Genomic DNA, 22651 nt, shown 5'->3' with positions numbered 1-22651 from the left:
TTTTTATGTTAACATATCTGTTGGTAATTTTTTTTCCTCTTTAACAATATTATATATAGTACCAAATTCTGCTACTGCACAGAATTTGACACACTTAAAAAAGTGGTTCATGATAACTGGGGAAATAGCATTGTGTGGTGTGGTACTAATCTATACCAATGAGTAAAAATCCAGGTTAAATTCCCATCCTGTGCTAAATTAGCTCTTTCCTCAGCCAAAGTAATGATGGGGTCATGACCCTGTGCTGGGATGGAAAGTCAGTCAGGGCTCCTATTTATTGCCCAACCTCGGTTGACATGAGAAGGTGGTGATGGGCCTTTCTCCTTGAAGCACTGTCATCCTTATGATGGTAACATTCACTTTAGTAAAGCACAGGTCTACAAAAAGCACACAATGATTAGCGCCAGAATTATTCTGCTGGCATCAATAGCATTTGGGTACTGTATGAGGAAGGAAAAGGAAAGGCACAGCCTAAGCTGAGTTTGCTTGAACTGCTCTGGCACTGGGACTGTACGCTGTGCATTTTGTAGTCCCATGCACATAGAATTGTATGCACCTAAGTTTACAATTCTCAATGTGCGATGCAAATAAAAATTCAATCTTTACTGCATAACCACTTCAGTCAATGCCACAGGTACAAAAATAACTGATATCAGCACTAATGCCATTGATTGAACTTAGACTTATTCCTGTGTTAAACATTGGATGTTGACATGAAAACCTAAAAAGGATATGCGTGCATTTCAAATCACATACTGAAAGAGCTCTTCTGGTGAGGTTCTAATGCAACCAATGTGCAGAACGAGCAGTACAAGACCACTTCTGCCAGATAGTTTTGCAAACAGCCAAATTTTGCTTTGCTAAGCGATCAGCAGAATTACACCACGCATCTCATATTAGTGTGGCACACAAGGCTATACCACACAGAGCCAAGACATACAGCATAACTGGAGCCTAGCACAAACCTTGGCAATTGCAAAAATTCTTTTAGTTGCATTAAGTATGTTTAGATTAATTTAATACTTCTTTTAAACAGTGAGTGATGATATCATCAGGGAGCTGAATACTAACAGCTGAAGCATGACTGGGTTAATTAATTCAGTTCTACCATTGTCATTGATCTACTGTTCAAAGAAAGATGCAAAAAAAGACATTAAGGCTGTTCAAGTTAATAACTTTTCATGGTGGGAAGGGGGCATTGGAGACACATTTTAGTCTTTTTGTTTTAATTCACTCTTGGGATCTAAGCATTGCTGACTAGGCCAGCATTTATTGCCCAGCTTTAAGTGCCCTCGAGAAGGTGATGGTTATCTGCCTTCTTGAACCACTGCAGAACCATGTGGGGTAGGTATACCCACAGTGCTGTTAGGAAGTGAGTTTCAGGATTTTGACCCAACAGTGAAGGAACAGTAATATAGTTCCAAGTCAAGATGGTGAGCAACTTGGAGGGGAACTTGCAGGTGGTGATGTTCCCATGTGTCTGCTGCCCTTGTCCTTCCAGCTGGTAGAGGTTGTGGGTTTGGAAGGTGCTGTCGAAGGAACCTTGGCGGGCTGCTGCAGTGCATCTTGTAGATGCTACTCTGCTGCCATTGTGCACCGCTGGTGGAATGTTTAAGGTGGTGGATGGGGTGCCCATCAAACAGGCTGCTTTGTCTTGAATGGTATCGAGCTTAAGTGTTGCTGCAGCTGCATTCATCCAGGCAAGTGGAGAGTATTCCATCACAATCCTGACTTGTGCCTTGGTGGACAGGCATTGGAGAGACAGGAGGTGAGTTACTCGCCACAGAGTTCCCAGTCTCTGACTCACTCTTGCAGCCACATCATTTATATGGCTGGTCCAGTTAAGTTTCTGGTCAATGGTAACCCCCAGGATGTTGATGGTGGGGGATTCTGTGATGTTGATGCCCTTGTACGTCAAGGGGAGATGGTTAGATTCTCTCTTGTTGGAGATGATCATTCCCTGGCACTTGTGTGGCACGAATGTTACTTGCCACTTATCAGCCACAGCCTGAATGTTATCCAGGACTTGCTGTATAGGGACACAGACTGCTTCAGTATTTGAGGAGTTGTGAATGGTGCTGAACACTGTGCAATCATCAGTGAATATCCTCACTTCTGACCTTATGCTGAAGGGAAGGTCATTGATGAAGCAGCTGAAGATGGTTGGGCATAGGACACTATTCTGGGGAACTTCTGCAACAATGTCCTGGGGCTGAAATGATTGGCCTCCAACAATCACAACCATAGTCCTTTGTGCTCGGCATGACTCCAACCAGTAGAGAGTTTTCTCCAATTCCCACTGACTTCAATTTTACTAGGGCTCCTTGGTGCCACACTCGGTCAAATGCTGCCTTGATGTCAAGGATAGTCACTCTCACCTAACCTCTGGAAATCAGCTGTTTTGTTCATACTTGGACCAAGGCTAGAATGAGGTCTGAAGCGGGGTGGCCCTGGCAGAACGCAAACTAAGCATCAGTGAGCAGGTTGTTGCTAAGTGCCACTTGATAGCACTGTTGATAACACCTTCCATCACTTTGCTGATTATTGAGAGTAGACTGATGGGGCGCTAACTGCTCGGATTGGATTCTTCATGCTTTTTGTGGACAAGAAATATCTGGGCAATTTTCCACATTGTTGGGAAGATGCCAATGTTGTAGCTGTACTGGGAGAGCTTTGCTAAAGCTTAAGAGGGAGTTAGATAGACCCTTAGGGAATGTAAGCTCTAAGGGAAGTTTAGAGACCTGAAGTATTCAGTTCAAGATCCCGATGTTGAGTTGAAGCAGTACAATGCTCTAGTTAAGCTGCACCTGGTGCACTCCATATATTTCTAGCTGCTCTGATATAAGGAACATTCCAGGCCTGAAAGAGATTGCAGAGAAGAGGAATGAGGCTGATCGTTGATATTAAAGGTGACAGGTATAAAGAATGACCCACTAAGTTAAGGTTCCACAGTATTCAAAGATCAGTTCTACTTCAGAGTGAACTTTATAGAGCCAGAGATACAACAGGATAGATAAAGTAAACCTGAAACAATACTTTTAGATATTGTTATGAATGCTTCCTTTTTTTGCTAAATTTTGAAGATTTGTGGTTTAAAATGGAGAAGGAGTCCTTGGATTTTTTTTCAAGGGTCACGGAGAGGTCTGGACTGTAAGGAGTTACTAGAAGGCACCCGTCTTCAAATAATTACCCAGCAGGCATTGTTTTTGACTTGGGGAAGATGTTTACAGAGAAGTGACAGGTCAAGATTTATAGGGGTCACGAGGCTTGACTCCTGAGATGTTGTTGGTTTAGCTTTGGACAGGCAGTTGGAATATGGACAATGGTTTGAAAAGACAGTTGGAGAAAACTTGCCAAGAGAGCAACACCCAGCTCAGTCTGTTCCAGCTCTATGAAAAAGCCTGCCAGTTTTTTATCTCTTGAAAAGCTGAGAAGTGTAAGAAACTGCCTGAAACCCGTTACTGCAATTTTCCCTGGAAAGCCTGCCCAAACTAATCATCAATGTCGCCTGTCAAGAACTGTTCTAGGAAAATCCCAGTGACTAACGTCAATATGTATTTGGGATGCCAAACCAAAAAGGACTTCTGACATCTTTTCATATCTTCTCTTTTTTCTTCAAGAATTAGCAAGTATTTTGGCCAACATTTTTTTTTGCACTGGAGCTCTAAAGAGTAAATCTCGATTTTTTCAGTTAACCAATGTTTGTCTGTGTCTGTGTGTGCGAGAGTGTGTGGCCAAGGTAAAAAGGGAATTTTTGAATTTCAATCTGTGTGTTAATGCTTTGCTTCATTACTGGTTAAGATTTGTTTTATAATAAACTGATAAGTTTGTTATTTATTAAAGAAACCTGGTTTATGCGTTTTATTCTGGGATAAAAATAGAGTCCAGGATTGATCATATTGGAAAGTGGGAAAAATTTTCAATATATGTTGCAACCAGTGGAGAAGTGGAACTAGAATAAACGGTGCACTCCTCCCACCTCCGTCGTAACAATATGCTGGGGCAGCAGTCCAAAAGCGCAAGGTTAGGCCAGATAACGTGGAGTAATCCTTAACCATGATGATTATCAACACCATCTAGAATGGGCTTCAAGGATGGTATTGAATGTAGCATAGATGGGTTGAAAGGCTAACAGTATGATTTAATGGCGGCCTTTAGGAGCGGGTTGGATTGGCCATATTCTAAGGCATGAAAACTTGTTGAACGAGGTAATTGAAGGAAGATTAGAGGGCTGTAGACCAAAGGGGAGAAAGAGAATGATGTTAGACAACTTAAAATTGAAAATGGGAGGCTCCTACGAGCAACTCAAGAGGAAAGCGCAAGACCACAAGGTGTGAAGAAACTAGCAGCGGATCTGCCGTTAGGCAGATCACCATAACTTTTGGGGTAGGCTGTTTGAGACCCAAGTCTGTCAGTAAACACTTAAATATGGTGCTGTCATCCTTTTTAGAGACAGGTATTTTTAAGTGGTTGCAACACATTATCACACCATTAATGTATAATTGCACAATGTTAATATTTGCTAAAAGAGTCTGCCTAAGCACACAGCTTCAATAAACCTAAGAGATCCAGGTCTTTTCAACACAGTTTTATCCAAGGCAAAGAGCTAATCCTAGTTTTCAGTTGTATATTTAATGGCAGTTTAGTCATAGGTAGTGTAGAAGTAAGGATGATTATTGCAGCTTTATTGTAAGGTATGTCTGTGGAACTTTGGGAAGAACTACTTTTGTTAATGAATTAGTGGATCATATATTCACTAGAGGGTAATTTTTATTGAGTTTGGGCACTCTTCATAATGTATTCAAAAATAGTGCTTATACACAAGTATAATTTCAAAATATATTTTTCCTGAGGTACCACATTGTGCTTCCAGCAACTATCCAATGTAGAAGAGAACTGCATCAACAATTCTATAAAACAGGATATTTCCTTGAATGTCTATAAAACATTTGGCTCAGTATATCGTGAGTGTTCTGACTCACCACCGATGGTATTGTATCATTTCAAGTTGCTTACAGCTGTACAACCAACTGCTAAATTTCCATATAATGCATCCTTCTCTCTTGCCAAAATTCCATTGGTGTGTAAGGGGAAATGCTGCTTTTACCTTTCTCTTTAAAGACTGAAGGTAGCCTCTCTTGCAGCCACCTATGGGACTGGCTGTAATTCACAGGGGATTACTTTAAGGATCTCAACTGACAGCAGAAAAATGTTAAATACAGGATCATAAATGCTCTGCTATGAGGTAATCTCTTGCCAGAACAGTTTAGTTTAATTTCTGCTGACTAGCATGTGTAGGTAATTTCTGTCTGCTGTTACTAATGTTTTTGACATCTTCGTATCACTATAAAGTTAATTGTTCAATCTTAGCAATATTTCTGGACTCGAGTGCTGATCATGTGCAAAACATTGTGGTTATGATCGCCTTAAACATTCCAAAATGTGTTTTGTCCTAATTCAACAAAAATTATCTAATTGCATTTTCCACAGGCAAGGGAAGGGAGACATGGTGAGGATTGAATTTATTGAATACAAACTTGAGTTACCCTGGATATTAACAGATGTCCTACCAACTGTTATTGTAATGCCCACTTTCGAGAGAGATGTATTTAGAACGCGGAAATAGGCCAATCGGCCCAACAGGTTCATGCTGTTGTTGAACCTCATCCCACTCCTCTTCATCTAACCCCATCAACATGTTCTTCTATGCTTTTTCCGTCATGTGTTTATCTAGCTTCCCCTTGAAGCATCTATGTTATTTTCCTCAATTACTCCCTGTGGTGGTGAGTTGTATATTCTAATCACTCTCTGGGTAAAGCAATTTCTCCTGAATTCCCTATTGGTTTTATTAATGACTACCTTCTATATCTGGCCCGTTCTGGCCTTGCCTGCAAGTAAAAACATCTTTGCTCCTGCGCCTATCCGAACAAACCCTATCAGGTCACGCCACAGTCTTTTTTTCTGGAGAAAACAGTCCCAACCTGGTCAGTCTTTTCTGGTAGGTATAATCTATCAGTTCTGTTGTCCTAATAAATCTTTTTTGCAGCTTCTCCTGTGCCTTTTTATCCTTTTTATAACTATGGAGACCAGAATAAGATGAACCATTTGCATTTTACTCAATTCAGCAATCTCTGTCTCTGTCCAATTCTGTGTTGTGACTGCAGGTGCAATTCAGTGATCACAATATGGGATTGTACAGGTGACTCTAGAGGATAGTTATCAATAAATTGTATTAGTTGTTTGTCAGGACAGCTTTGTAAAGATGACCAAGTGCCAATTCACTACAGACAGCTGCACTGTTGTTTGCAAAGTTGCCTTCCCGTTTTTTCACGCAGAACATGAATAGTATGGATGAAAAGAAACGAACTGATGCAGCATGGTCTGAAAAATAATAACTTCATTTTCTTGTATATTTGCCTCGGGTTTAATCACCTTTCTTCCCTATGACAGCATAAAATGTACAGAAACAATAATATTTGTGATCAAATGTATGAACAATTATACTTGAATTATTACATATTGGATAGAAACAGGATTTGGGTCCTTATGACGAGCCAGTTTACATGGAGCCAATTTTGTTATAAAATTTCGCTGAAATGATGGATGAGACATAGATTGCATAGTTTTGTACTGAACAGTGGCATCAGTTCTGATGCATGCATGGAGCACATGCTTGGCCACAAAGTTCTTAAAAATCCATAAATTATATAATTAAACACAGTTTTGATTGGGATATGGCTGGAAGAAGTTGTACTGTAGAAATGGATGTTATTCAGTGTTAGGAAATAAAACATTGGATTTAGAATGCTGTGACAAAATTTTGTTCTCAAGAGGGCAGGGGGAAATGTATTATTTGGACAGAATCAAAAATGGATTTCTTTTCGTTAAGGCAGCAAAGAAAACACTAATTTCAGCAAGTCCAGATGCTCAGACATATTTGTATTAATCACATATTAACACTTGGAAGCACAAAGGTGTAATCCCATTTAGAAGCACTATGTGCAGACATATTGCATGTTAAAGGAATGGAATGAGTTGCTTTGGTTAAAATTATGGCTGCATTTTAACACAGCTCCATTGTACAAGTGGCTTTGTAGCAATAGGTCTTTGTATTCAAGCTGTGGGCCTTTTATACCCTTTGCTCAATGATTAGACTGAACACATGATTTACTTTTTTTTTCTTTTATTTGTTTTTTTTGTGGGATGTGGGTGTTGCTGGCTAGGCCAGCATTTATTGCCCATCCCTAATTGCCCTTGAACTGAATGGCTTGCTCGGCCATTTCAGAGGGCATTTTAAGAGTCAACCACATTGCTATGTGTCTGGAGTCACATCTAGACCACACCAGGTAAGGACAACAGATTTCCTTCCCTAAAGGACATTAGTGACCCAGGTTTACAACAATCGACAATGGTTTCGTGGTCACCATTAGACTAGCTTCTAATTCCAGATTTTTATTAATTGAATTCAAATTTCATCATCTGCCATGGTGGGATTCGAACCCATGACCCTATGCATGAGGCTTTCTGCAACGAGTATTTAGTCATACTTGTACTCTGTGCCCCTATTAATAAAGCTCAGGATACTGTACACTTTATTAACCGCTTTTTCAACCCGTCCTGTCAACTTCAATGACTTGTGCACATATACACCCAGGTCCCTCTGCTCCTGAATTGTACTCTTTATTTTATATTGTCTCTCCATGTTCTTCCTCCAAAATGAATCACTTCACATTTCTCTGCATTGAACTTCATCTGCCACCTGTCTGCCCATTCCACCAACTTGTCTATGCCCTTTTGAAGTTCTATGCTATCCTCCTCACCGTTCACAATGCTTCCAAGTTTTGTATCATCCACAAACTTTGCAATTGTGCCCTGTACAACAAGGTCTAGGTCATGAATATATATCAGGAAAAGCAAGGGTCCCAACGTTGACCCCTAAGGAGCTCCACTACAGATCTTCCTCCAGCCCGGTAAACATCCATTGACCACTACTCTTTGCTTCCTATCATTCAGCCAATTCCATATCCATGTTGCTCCGTCCGTTTTATTCCATGAGCTGTAACTTTGCTCACAATCAGTTGTGTGGCACTGTATCAAACGCCTTTTGAAAGTCCATGGACACCACGTCAACTGCATTCCCCACCTCAACCCTGTTACTTCCTCAAAAAACTCCAGCACGTTAGTTAAACATGATGTTCCCTTAAGAAATCTATGTCGGCTTACTTTAATTAACCCACACTTGTCCATGTGACTATTAATTTTGTCCCGAATTATATTTTACAAGTTTCCCCACCAAAGTTAAACTGACTGGCCTGTAGTTGCACTTCTCTCATAATGCAAGGGAGTGCGATAAACACAGAAACCAGTTTGCATTTCTCTTACAAATCTATTACACTGCTTTGTTGAATGTTTATTTTAGGTCGTGCTGAGCTGCAACATTGTTTCCTGATCAGTACCTATCTTTCGGCATTCCATAGCTGGCTGCTGTTAGATGAGACATTAAACAAAGGCCCTGTTTGCCTATTTCCATGACATTGCTTAAGTAAGAGCGGGGGTTCCTCAAGTATCCCAGCTCATATTCCTTCCTCTACCACCGCTACCAAATACAGCTTACCTGGTCATGTACTTTGCTGTCAGTGAGACCTTGCTGTGTGTTTATCTAACGAGCAGCAATGACTGCACATCAAAGGTAAGTGATTTGATGTTAAGCCCTTTTGGGATGTCCCAAGAACACAATAATGTGGTATGTAAACTTTTCTTTCGACCTTTACCCACAGAACAACTGAAGACCATCTTGGCTTTCCGGGTGACATATTCTTCAGTTTTTTTTCTCTTTATTCAACATTTCATCACATTGGCACATTTGAGCTTGGGAAGTGCAAGCTTCGAAATTCTGTGCCAACCTGGAAACATACTTATCATAACTTTTTGAAAATCAAACTCTAGAACATGTTTGACAGTAGCTAACTCAAGTGCAATTGAATGGTTACTACATGTTCTGTTTGCATTTTCTCCAGTGCATGAGCAGAAAGTGGACTTCGAAAAGTTTACAGTGGTCTTGAGTTATTCTTTCAAATTTGTTCGGTGTAACATACTCTAGAAGATGGATTTCAGAATTAAAAAGTCATGTTATCCCTGTGTCAATGTAAAACATGGAAAAAGGAACTGTATTGATTGTCATTATAAAATGTTTGAGTTATGTGTTCAGTGATCTGTGATTAACAATCATTCAGTAGAGTGTCACTACTGAAAGAGACCAAATGATATCTGTAACATCCTGTGAGATTAGTATTTTCAATAAATCTTTGCCCAATAATATAACCTCAATAAATTTTTCTCGATCTCACATTCCACCAACCTCCCCCACCTTTTTAAAAAAAAACTCCGTGGCAAATAACATGAATACTGTACACTTTCTACAATGTCAATTGCTAGCTCAACTATCCAGATAATTAAAAGCAGGTGACATCCACTCCTGCTTAGAGTATTCAGTTCACTCTTTCAGGACACTGTTTTGTTCGCAAATTATGTTGAAAAATATTTTGGATGGTCTTCCAGTGGGTAGTGAAACAACGTTGCTGAAATACTTGAAAGAGAAAGATGCCAGGAATATTGGATCATACATGGAAGAACTGGCACAGGCTGGTGTATGTACACTTTCAATAAAACAAACAAACTTAACAAAGGGTGAGGATATCAAATACATGTTTTGTTCCTTTACCAGTAACGTTCAGACTGTCTGCATTGTCAGTGCTGTCAAATGAGGGGACAGACTTACAGGCTTAAGTAACTAGTGTGAGTAAAAGTTAAAGCAGCAATGTTGATTACAAACAGATCTTTCAGTGTTTCTTGGTTTCCAAGAAACCCTGAAACATCTGTTTATTGTTAACATATTATCCTTAAGTGTCATACAGCTCAATGTGAATAAATGCACTGAAAATTCACTGCAGTGTTAAAAGAGCATAGATAATATTCAGGGTTTCTGGCACGCCAAAATATTTCTTCCATTCCCCTACCCTTTTTTTTAAGGCATCAAATATTCAATATACTCCCGTGATGAGTCTCCAACCTCAGCCAGGGTGTCATATAGAGACAAGGAGCTGAAGTATGGTGCATCCCTGCAGGAAGTTGAATCGTCCTGGCTTGTTTATGGTTACCTTCTAGTGGACAGAATGCCAGCGATCAGGTCTTGTTAACATTCCTGACTGGCAAGTGGGGTGGGATTTAGGCAAGCTTCAAAATTTGAATGAAATATGTATTTTATTTTAAATTATATATCTGAATGCGCAGACTGCAGTGATAATCACTTTGAGGTTGATTTGTTTTACAGTAAATTTATTCTCCCAAAATAAAACGTTAAGGAGTCCCGGAGTATTCTTCATAAATAGGTTTTCCCATCGTCTCTGTGATGCCAATGATGTGTAAGGTTATTTCCTGTGAGTGCAGTTGTTGAGTTGATATTGATGTCTTTCTAAGCTTGCTAATGAATACTGGATTTCCTAGATGAAATGACGATGATTGTAGTCAGAAAAGAGAGTAGAGTATCAGAGAGTAAATAAGAAGTCAGGTAAATGATGGCCTAGTTATTTTTCCTGTATTGCCCTGGTGAGGGAGTATAGTTGAGGACAGACTTAAGGTACTGAGACTTTTTCCAATCTAGCAATTAAGGCTAAGAGGAGATTTAATAAAGGTGCTTAAGTTTATGAAAAGATTTGATGTGGTGAATAAGAGACTATTTCATTTGGGGATTCAGTGAGGTAGGTATATATGTGCACTGACACTGTCTGTCTGCTTTTGTAATATTTGGTTCCACTCAGCTGTCAGTTATGGCTTAGTTGGTAGCACTCTGGCCTCTGAGTCACAAGGTTATGGGTTCAGGTCCTTCCTGCTTCAGCGACTTGAGCACTAAATCAAGGCTGGCACTCCAGCACTGAGGGAGTGCTGAACTGTCAGAGGTGCTGTATTTCAGATAGAGTGTTATATACCAAGGGTCTGTCTGCTTTCTAAGGTGAATTTAAAAAGATCCATAGCACTATTGTGAAAAAGAACAGGAGAGTTATCCCTGGTATCCTGGGACAACATTTATCCCTCAATCAACATCACAAAAACAGATTTTCTGGTCATTATCACATTGCTGTTTGTGGGAGCTTGCTGTGTTCAAATTAACTGTTGTATTTTTTTTTAGAATTAGAACATTACAGCGCAGTACAGGCCCTTCGGCCCTCGATGTTGCGCCGACCTGTGAAACCATCTGACCTACACTATTCCATTTTCATCCATATGTCTATCCAATGACCACTTAAATGCCCTTAAAGTTGGCGAGTCTACTACTGTTGCAGGCAGGGCGTTCCACGCCCCTACTACTCTCTGCGTAAAGAAACTACCTCTGACATCTGTCCTATATCTATCACCCCTCAACTTAAAGCTATGTCCCCTCGTGTTTGCCATCATCATCCGAGGAAAAGGACTCTCACTATCCACCCTATCTAACCCTCTGATTATCTTGTATGTCTCTATTAAGTCACCTCTCCTCCTCCTTCTCTCTAACGAAAACAACCCCAAGTCCCTCAGCCTTTCCTCGTAAGACCTTCCCTCCATACCAGGCAACATCCTATTAAACCAATCTGATTTACGAACATACAAACATACGAGTTAGGAGGAGGAGGCGGCCACTCGGCCCTTCGAGCATGCTCTGCCATTCAATAAGATCATGGCTGATCGGATTGCAACCTTGACTCCACATTTCCGCTTACCACTGATAACCTTTCACCCCCTTGCTTATCAAGAATGCATCTACCTCTACTTTATAAATATTCAAAGACTCTGCTTCCACCACCTTTTGAGGAAGAGAGTTCCAAAGACTCACGACCCTCAGAGAAAATATTTCTCCTCATCTCTGTCTTAAATGGGCGACTCCTTATTTTAAAATAGTAACCCCTAGTTCTAGATTCTCCCACAGGGGGAAAAATCCTTTCCACGTTCACCCTGTCAAGAGCTTGTCCAATCTTTCCTCATAAGATGGTAAAGAAACTTCCAAGCCTGTTTGTGAAGAAGACACTGAGACTAGGATACTTTGGTGGAAATCGTTTATTGCTTGCCACAGAGCTTACATCTGCACTCCTAACACCCACCACCAGTGCTGGCTGGCTCTTCTTTATATATACACGTTGCATACAATTAACTAATTAACCCCCAACACCTGTTCACCCTATTATTTTGATCTACCAGGTATTTATCATCCATTAACAGAACTTCAGATCCTAACATAAGACAAACAGCCCATTCCAGGTATTAGTCCAGTAAACCTTCTCTGAACTGCTTCCAATGCATTTACATCCTTCCCGAAATAAGGAGACCATTACTGTACATAGTACTCCAGATGTGATCTCACCAATGCCCTGTATAACTGAAGCATGACCTCCGTACTTTTATATTGAACTCCCCTCACAATAAATGATAACATTCTATTAGCTTTCCTAGTTACATGATGAATCTGCATACTAACCTTCTGTGATTCATGCACAAGGATACCCAGATCCCTCTGCATCTCAGAGCTCTGCAATCTCTCACCATTTAGAGAATATGCTTCTTTTTAATTCTTCCTGTCAAAATGGACAATTGCACATTTTCCCACATTATACTCCATTTGCCAGATCTTTGCCAATTCACTTAACCTATCTATATCCCTTTGTAGCCTCATGTCCTCTTCACAAACTATTTTCCTACCAATCTTTGTGGCATCAGCAAATGAAGCCCCAACACTGATCCCTGCGGCACACCACTCATTACATCTTGTCAACCAGAAAATGACCCATTTATGCCTACTCTCTGTTTCCTGTTAGCTAGCCAATCTTCTATCCATGTCAACATGTTACCCCCTTCACTATGCGCTTTTATTTTCCACAATAACCTTTGATGTGGTACCTTATCAAATGCCTTCTGGAAATCTAAGCATCGTACATCCACCGGTTCCTCTTATTCCACAGCACATGTTCCATCTCCAAAGAACTTCAATAAATTAGTTAAACATGATTTCCCTTTCACAAAACTATGTTGACTCTGCCTAATTACCTTGAACTTTTCGAAATGTCCTGCTATAACATCTTTAATAACAGCTTCAAACATTTTCCCTCTGACAGATGTTAAGTTAACTGGCCTGTAGTTTCCTGCTTTCTGTCTCCCTCCCTTTTTGAATAAATGAGTTACACTCACTATTTTCCAATCAAATGGAACCTTCCCCGAATCTAGGGAATTTTGGAAAATTAAAACCAACGCATCAACTATCTCACTAACCACTTCTTTTAGGACCCGAGAATGAAGTCCATCAGGACCTGGGGACTTGTCAGCCCACAGCTCCAAAATTAGCTCTTTTTTTTTTAAATGTCCCAATCTCAAATACTGACCACATCACTGAAGTACTCATTACAGGCCTTTACAATTACCTCTGCAGACAACCCAAAAATAGCTTATTCTGGAAGCTACTTCTTGAACAGCCATTATTGCTAAAATTAGTCAAGTAAAAGGCATTCAAAGCCACCCCAAACTAACTACTCAACAGGACATACAATGAACAAAAAGGAACTTTAAAAATGGCAACCATCTTTTAAAATAAATCAATTTCATTTACTTTGATAAACTTCTAACTAAGCAGAATTGCATATCCTAGTTATATCCAGAGTTACGTGATCATGAATTACGGCACCAACATCCACCAGGAATACAGCTGTATTTATTAATCCAGAAGATAAGACTATGAACAGCAGGAAACATTACCTTTTTAACAACAGCCAGAATATCATAAGTGGCTCCTTAGTGCAGAGATCCTCCAAAATAGAACCCTGCTCTTTCCAAATAACGAGTGGCAGTGATAATTTTAATCTTTTGTACAAATGCCAGGTATTCAAATCTTGTGCGCAATTAAAAGAAAATGGTAATTTGAAGTCCAAAGTTCATCTCTGTGGTGAATGATCAAGTTAGTGTGACTACCTACCAGAAAGAACAACCTCAATCAAGTCCCCTTCATGAATTTCTTCCGCTGATATTAGCCTCTGTAGGATGTTCTCAGAATTGAGGTCATGGCGAAAGAGTAAGATCTTGTCATACATTCCAAAAAAGCCACATTCTGGGAACTAAAATAAAAACAGATTAGAAATTTACAGATGCCAAATTCTACTAATCTAATAATTTAACTTCAGTATAACTCAATGTTTAACGACACAAGTTTTCGTCAAAAAAAATCTGATCATGACAAATGGCCTCGTTTTTGTTGCTATCACAACAAACTCTTGAAAAGTGCTTTCTTCAAATAAAAAATGTACGTTATAATATGGTAACATTTATACATACATTAATACATATCCAGTAATACATCACAATATATCAATAAATAATGTCCTGAAAGTGTAAAGAGACAAGCGTTGAGCTTTTGGACAGTTGTGAGTTTTTCACTTAATTACCATAAAATTACAATCCGATCCTTATTTATCATAGGACCACATGTAAAACTGTCCCTAATTCTGCACCAACTGAATCTCACTCGGGAGAGTCAGAGCATGATTTGTGAAGCAAAAAACAAAAATCCCACCGGTGCTGATTTATGGCTCAAATCCTCTATTTACTACTAGGCAATTTCCTCTTTATTTTAAAGAAGGGAAAAAATTGACAAAAGCTTCTTTCCTCTAATTAAACATTACTTACTGCTACTGAGCGAAAAACCTTTGAGAGAAATAATGAATCCCCGAATGACAGAGTACAGTATAAATTGGGCCAACCTGAGGAAATGAAGGGTGCTAAATAAATGCCCATTTTTCTTTAGAAATTTTTTATATGCTAAATGATACACATCATTTACGGGCACAGCAACAAGCATTTATGTAGTGCGCTTATCATAGTAAACATTCCAAGGTACCTCAGAGGAGAGTTCATTGATGACCACCATGACAATTACGGGAGAGGTGACCAAAGGAATGATTGGTTAGACGTGGAAGGGACGTCTGATGTGGGAAGAAGGATTTGGAGAAAGTTTCAGCGCATACAGTATAGATGGCAGAAAGCTCTTCTACTGATGGTGAGGCGGAAAATATACAAAGTCAGAGTTGGATCAGAGATTTGAACTAGGATGTAGAGCCACAGTAAGGGTGGGTGAAGCACGGTGATATTTGTAAATGGGGTAAAGATCTGAGGGATGGAATTTAGTGAGGACAGGGATGAGAGATGAGCAAGACGTGATATAGGATGCACACGCAAGTTTATATAGGATGAAGCTTAGGAGGTTGGAGAGGGCAATGTTGGATAAGTTGAGCTTGGAGGTGACGCCAGCAAAAATAAGGGTAGGAACATAGGAAATAGGAGCAGGGGTAGGCCAGTCGGCCCTTCAAGCCTGCTCCGCCATTCAGTTAGATCATGGCTGATCTTCTAACTCAACACCATTTTCCCACACTCTCCCCATATCCCTTGATAGCTTTAACATCTAAAAACCTATCAATCTCTGTCATGAATATACTCAATGACTGAGCCTACACAGCCCTCTGGGGTAGAGAATTTAAAGATTCACCACCTTCTGAGTGAAGAAATTCCTCATCTTAGTATTAAACGGCCTACCCCTTATTTTGAATCTGTGCCCCCTGGTTCCAGACCCACCAGCCAGAGAAACATCCTTCCTCCATCTACCCTGTTGAGACCTGTAAGAATTTGATATGCTTCAATGAGATCACCTCTCATTTTTCTAAACTCTAGAGATCACAGGCCCAGTCTCCTCAATCTTTCCTCATAGGACAATCCTCCACACCCCTCCACCAGCCCAGGGATCAGTCTGGTGAACCTGTGTTACACTCCCTCTATGGCAAGTATATCCTTCCTTAAGTATGGAGACCAAAACTATACAAAATACTCCAGATGCAGACTCACCAAGGCTCTACACAACTGCAGCAAGACTTCTTTACTCCTGTACTCAAATCCTCTTGAAATAAAGACCAACATTCCATTTGCCTTCTTAACTGCTTGCTGCACCTGCATGTTAGCATTCAGTGATTTCTGAACAAGGACACCCAGGTCGCTTTGAACAGCAACACTTCCCAATCTCTCACCATTTAAGAAGTACTCTGCATTTCTGTTTTTCCTACCAAAGTGGATAACTTCTCCTTTTTCCACTTTATATTCTACCTGCCATGCTCCTTTCCACTCACTTAGCCTGTCTAAAAACCCCTGGAAGCCTCTTTGCATCGTCCTCACAACTCACATTCCCATCTAGTTTTGTGTCATCAGCAAACGTGGAATTATTACATTTGGTTCCCACATTCAAATCTTTGATATAAATTGTGAATAGCTAGGGCCCAAGCACTGATCCTTGCAGTACTCCACTTGTCACAGCCTGCCAAATGGAGAATGGCCCATTTATTCCTACTCTCTGTTTTCTGTCTGTTAACCAATTCTCAATCCATGCCAGTATATTACCCCCAATCCCACATGTTCTAATTTTGCTTACTAACCTCCTGTGTGGGACCTTATTAACAGCCTTCTGAAAATCCAAATACACCACCATCACTGCAGACTCGATGGGCCGAAGGGCCTCTTCTGCACTGTATTATTCTGTGATTCTGTGACATCTACTGGTTCCTCCTTATCTATTCTGCGAGTTACATCCTCAAAAAACTCCAACACGCTTATCAAACAGGATTTCCCTTTCATAAATCCAAGGCATTCATCATTAGAGGTGTGGAAAAAGGCATTCTTGGTGTTGGATAGAACAGTGTGCCTGGCGAAGGCTTCTCACTTCTCAACAAAGCTCTCTGACATACCATTATCCCGATATAGATCTCAATATTTTCAGACCCCACTCATTAACAGAGAACCCAAGTAAAACTCCTTTTTCTAATGAGTTTGTTTAGATTTCTGCCTCTTATTGCACTTCAATTTCCGATGAAGATGCAGAAGATAGTTGATATGATTTTGTCATACTCTACCATCAACAACTCGTTAAATTTCATTTATTTCATACTCAATTAGTTTTACTGTTGTGCCATAACTGATTCTATATTTGCCAGACTATTGCAATTTGATGAAAAGATTTTGTTGTAGCATTAAATTTAATGGCAACAGCACACAGTGCTCAATTCCAGCCCCTGATGAGAGGCTGTACATGGCATGCTGTAAATTTGCTACTTCTTCAGTGCTGGTGTTTAAATTGCGTGTGGAGTAAATTAGAATACCTTAACCCTTTGGGGTCTGCAGCAGCATTGCTGCACGACATCCAAAAAAACAAGCCCTGAATTGATTGCTTTCATAGAGCACATTCTAAATCAAGATAGCTTCCATGTGCTCCACAGTAAGTTCTCTGTGATTTGTTTTGATGAAATATAATTTGAATAGATGCATAAATGATGAAAAACATTTTTCATTTCAAAATCGCACTGTACCATGCTTACCAATCCAAAACAAATCCCAGATGCATGGAAATGCTGGATGCAAATTTAGAGTGATTAACAATCAAACCTTTGTTGGGAGAGAGTATTATACAAAAGAAAAATGGTGTAATTTATTGGCTTGAAAACCCATCATTAAATGTTGAAAAAAAAGCAACATCAGGAGTCCGATTTTAAATTGCTGTTCAGTTGATTTTATGCAACTCCCACAACTCCCAATTCCCAACACTCATACACAATTAGCACCGAGTAACTTATAACGAGGACCTTTGAAGAGAGGATGTTACTATATTTTATACAGAGATTTGTTTTTCAGAAAGGGGACAATAGTGATTCCTGAATCGACTGAGCTGAAGAAATGAAATGGCCACACGTTTCCTTTGATTATCACAGTTGAAGAGTGCCTCAGCCGAACTGCAGACTCCTTTCCAACATCAGCACTGCAAGGTGGCCCTTTCGTTTCAAAATCAAAGTGAAACATATAGCTCCATCAGCTAAATGAGGGTGGCACAGTGGTGCAGTGGTTAGCACCGCAGCCTCACAGCTCCAGCGACCCGGGTTTAGCTCTGGGTATTGCCCGTGTGGAGTTTGCAAATTCTCCCTGTGACGACGTGGGTTTCTGCCCGGTGCTCTGGTTTCCTCCCACAGCCAAAGACTTGCAGGTTGATAGGTAAATTGGCCATTGTAAATTGCCCCTAGTGTAGGTAGGTGGTAGGAGAATTGAGGGAAGGTGGGGATGTGGTAGGGAATATGGGATTAATGTAGGATTAGTATAAATGGGCGGTTGATGGTCAGCACAGACTTGGTGGGCCGAAGGGCTTGTTTCAGTGCTGTACTTCTCTATGACTCCCACTCACCTTCCAAACCAAAGCCCCAGTTTCTATTGGTGTTCAATCCCAAGGCCAGACTTCACTGGTCTCCTAATGTGGAGCCCCAATTCCCATTGACCTGACTCCCTTAGAAATTTTTATGGTTAACTGCTCTACTAGAAACTCTTGATTTCAACACCCAGACCTAAAATACTTATGGCTCCCAACTCCCATACAAATCCTTGCAGATGAATGAGAATGGGGAAATTGGCAACATCGATAATCAATGGACAGACTTAACACCATTACAAAAAGATACTGTGGTTGCTGGAAATCTGAAATAAAGACAGAAAATGCTAACTTTTCCCAGTTTTGATTAATTTGAAATGTTAACTCCATTTCTCTCTCTACAGCTGCTGCCAAACCTGTTGGGTATTTCCAGAATTTTCAGTTTTGACTTCACACAATAACTGGTCCAACTTTTATACAAATGCATTTCTACATGATAGGAGAAAAACTGACAAACATCCTGCTAGTTAAGAACTTTTATAAAACACCAAGAAGCCCAAGTTTTTCAGGATATGACAAGCACCAAATAGCAAGTCCCTTCCTACTTTACAGAAGTACTAGGGCTTCTCTGCTTATCACTACAAAATAGGATTAGACAAACAATTCTGACCTTATTAGGGTCAAATGATCAGCAGCTGTTACCATAGCAGCTTTCCAAACAATATCCCTTTAAAAACAATCATTTACAATACTGTCTGCTACAGGAAGACCTGCATCATACATCTCTGCGTGTTGTCAGGACAGATGTGGCATAAACATGGGACATGAATTCCACTACCTCAAAATCTTTCAAGATTTCTTGAAAAAGTTATGCAGTCTACTCAGTCTCCCGTTTTAATTGCGCTGTAATGAACAATTATTTTATTTTTAATGGGTGGGGTGGTTTCATGGCCCACATAAAAGAATTAAAACAACAGACTGGTGTACATGAAGCATTTTCTGGAATTTTAATAAGTCTAATGAAGTCACTACAATGAGAATTAGTTATACTTAATGGGGAAATTACTGGAATTTATCAGGTATTTGGTGACTTGAGCATTTGAACAAGTATAAGCTGTTGAAAGACGGTCAGGTATTTGTCAAGGGTAGGTCATGTCTGACTAATCGTATTGAATTATTTGAGGTGGTGACTAACAACTTGATCTTATACAGCACCTTTTAACATAGTAAAACACCCAAGGTGCTTCCTAAGAGTGTAATCAGACAAAAACTGACCCAGAGCCAAAGTGATAGGTTTTGATGAATTTCTTAAAAAGGTTTAGTTAGCAAATGAATTCCAAAACTGAGGGCATAGTCAACTTAAGGCATGAACACCAATGATGGAAAGAAGGAAGTGGGGGTGTACAAGAGGCTACAGTTGGAGGAATTCAGAGTTCTTGAAGGGTTGTAGGAATGGAGATGGTTACAGAGATAGAGAGGGGTTAAGGCCACAGAGGGATTTGCACACAAGGAAGAGAACTTTAAAACAGAGACATTGGTAGATTGGGAGCCAATGTAGGTCAGAGAGCACAGGAATGACGGGTGAGCAGGATTTGGTGCAGGTTAGGATATGGGCAACAGTGCTTTGGATGAGCTCAATTTTACAGAGCATGGCTGATGGGAGACCAGCCACAACAGCATTGGAATAGCCGAGTTTGCAGGTGAAGAAGCATTGACAACAATTCCGGTAGTAGCTGGGCTCAGGTAGTGGCAAAGACGAGTGATGTTAGTGGTGGAAGTAGGCAGTCTTTGTTCTGGAGAGTATATGGAATTAGCTCAGCTCAGGATTAAATTGGACAGCAAAGTTGCAACAAAAGTTGGTTTAGCCTGAGACAGTGGCCAAGAAGGGGATGAAATCTGTAGTGAGGGGATGAATTTTGGTGGGGCACAAAGACAATGACTTTGGTCTTCCCAACGTTTAACTGCAGGAAAATGTAGCTCATCCTGGACTGGATGTCGAATAAGCCGTTTGACAATAAGCTGGATGAAGTGTACAGATCAGCCATGATCTACTTGGATGGTGGAACTGCCTACTCCTGTTCCTCCATCCTGCTTATCCCAAAATTGTAAATACATGCAGTTAAGTACGTATTTGCTCAACTTTGATCTTTGCTTCAAGTCAAAGGTTTTTATCAACACATAGGTCATATTTTTCAATTCAGAAAAGGTTCCTTCCTCCTAGGGGATTTTTTTTCCAGCCTCTAACATCCATCAGATGAGCTCCCAGATTTTCTTTTGGCAAACAGCTGTTAGAAGAGCAAGGACAGTCCAATGACTCTCATTTCACTCCTTCCATCTCGTAGGGGAGAATGCAACAGGTTCATGCTCTGCAACCAAACCAATGCATTAACACCCTATGGCACAGCATCTGGAAACCCATCATACTGCATTGCTGTGCCACACCATGTAAAACTTTATTTTAGTTCGGCATAATGCTGCACTTATAAGTTGTGGCAAATGCCTGTTTTTACACTATTTTTAGGCCATTATTTCCTATGATTGTCACAAACTGCACCCAAGACCACTTAAATACAAAATAGTTCCAACTAGGCATTGTGTTGAAGAATCTACATTTCAGAAATGAAGGAAGATGTAATCAAAACAAAAAAATCGCTGTCACTGGAGTGTAGAAATGTTTATGTATTTACAGTAAAGGTCTTTAGTGATGAAGAAAAAGGCTGAATTTTCTACCCTTGTGGGCAACCTTTTTTTTTTTAAAATGGGGGGAGGGGTTATCTGGTTTGAAGGATTTATGTTTTATCTTCCATTTCGCATGTGTCTACTTGAGTTAGACTCAACCCTTGGCTGTATGGGCTGGTAGAAAATTTCCTTTAGGGCATCATTCAAAGCAGTTCTGAAAATGGATACTAGTATCTCCAATTTTTCTTCCTCCCCCTTGGGAGTAAAGCAGTTGGCCTCTGCTCTGCATCCTCTCAGGATAGCTCAACTAAGATCATATGCGCGATAGAAGCTTTCAGCCTAAAACCCAAATCCTACAATTCGCTAAACAGCTTAGTGCTTCCAGTAGCATCCTGCAGAAGCATAGAAAGTACAGTCATGTAGTAGAAAATTAAAACACAGGAATTTAGCCTGAAAGATCTTTAAAATCAGCATTTTGTACTGCATATCTAATTATAATACAATATACTGGTTCAGAAGTCTTTAAAATTATATAATTGGCGTGCACTGTCAAAAATGGTTCGATATAGGGATTATGTAGAAAGCTACTCAATGCCACTAAATCATAATCCATTGGAATCCCACTTTGTTAAGTCACTGTGTTAACTCATGTAAAATGCATATTTTAGAAAAACATAAAGCTGCATCTATTTCTACAGAAAATACCAGGTTTTACTGTTTTGTGGAGCTGTCATTTGAAGCACTTAACACAAACTGCAAAATGATTCATTTTGGTCCGATCAGTGCTCCATCAGTATTTGTTTTGAAGTGTCAACAATCATGCGTTTACTGGTCAGAAGTCTAAATCTTGCCCTGAAATTACTAATGCACATTAACTGCAGAATGTTCTAACACTGAATCATCACTGTCCATTAATGGCTAATAATGAGGAACACATCAAGGAATGAACTCTTCAAACATAACCCTGAATATAGTACTCCTCCAAAAAAAAAGTGCAAATGTTCGGCAACCTGCTTCCTGTAAAGACTCAATCCCTTTCTCCTGGCTTTTCTATCTTTCTCAATATACTGGTTGCACATTGCTGAAGCAGCTAATGAGCTACTTAATGAACATAAATTGCTAACTTTCTTGGATCTCATGAAAGAGGAAAACTGGAGCAGTAATTATAATTCCACAAGTCTAAGTAAATACCTTAACCCCTACTCTGTTTTCTTTTTTGTAGCCAGCTTATTATCCATTCTTCTACTTTGCCCCTGACTCCATATGCCCTGACTTTTGTCATGAATGATGAGCACTTGAAACGCCATAGCATACAAGGCTATGGGCCAAGTGCTGGAAAATGGGATTAGAATAGATAGGTGCTTGATGGCCGGCACATACATGATGGGCCGAAGGGCCTGTTTCTGTGCTGTGTGACTCTATGTCTGCGTCTGTTTTACAGGTATTTCAAATTTCCATTTTTAAAAGCCACAAGTGCCCACAGACGGAGATACCTTGAATTATAAGTTCAAGCTTTGAAGTTCAACTTGTGCCAAAACTTTACATAAAGAGACTTGCACTTATATAGCACCTTTCACGACCACCGGACATCCCAAATTACTTTACAGCCAATGAAGTATTTTTGAAGTGTAGTCACTGTTGTAATGTAGGAAATGCAGCAGCTAACTTCTGCACAGCAAATTCCCACAAACAGCAAAGTGATAATGACCAGATAATGTTTTTGTGATGTTGATT

The 22651-nt window shown here is 40.0% G+C and overlaps 1 protein-coding gene across 1 annotated transcript in view; it reads right to left on the bottom strand.

Moving 5' to 3' along the window:
* The window catches only part of prkd3 (protein kinase D3), a 351854-nt gene that overhangs the window by 161790 nt on the left and 167413 nt on the right, over window positions 1-22651 (bottom strand). Inside the window, exon 3 of the mRNA XM_068045311.1 lies at window positions 13991-14129. Coding sequence (XP_067901412.1) covers window positions 13991-14129 — 139 coding nt within the window. The remainder of the gene's footprint in view (window positions 1-13990; window positions 14130-22651) is intronic.

Source organism: Heterodontus francisci, chromosome 13 (genome assembly GCF_036365525.1).
Source record: "Heterodontus francisci isolate sHetFra1 chromosome 13, sHetFra1.hap1, whole genome shotgun sequence".
NCBI lineage: Eukaryota > Metazoa > Chordata > Chondrichthyes > Heterodontiformes > Heterodontidae > Heterodontus > Heterodontus francisci.
The sequence above is the reverse complement of the archived record's forward strand: the minus strand, read 5'-3'. Positions and strand labels throughout refer to the sequence as shown.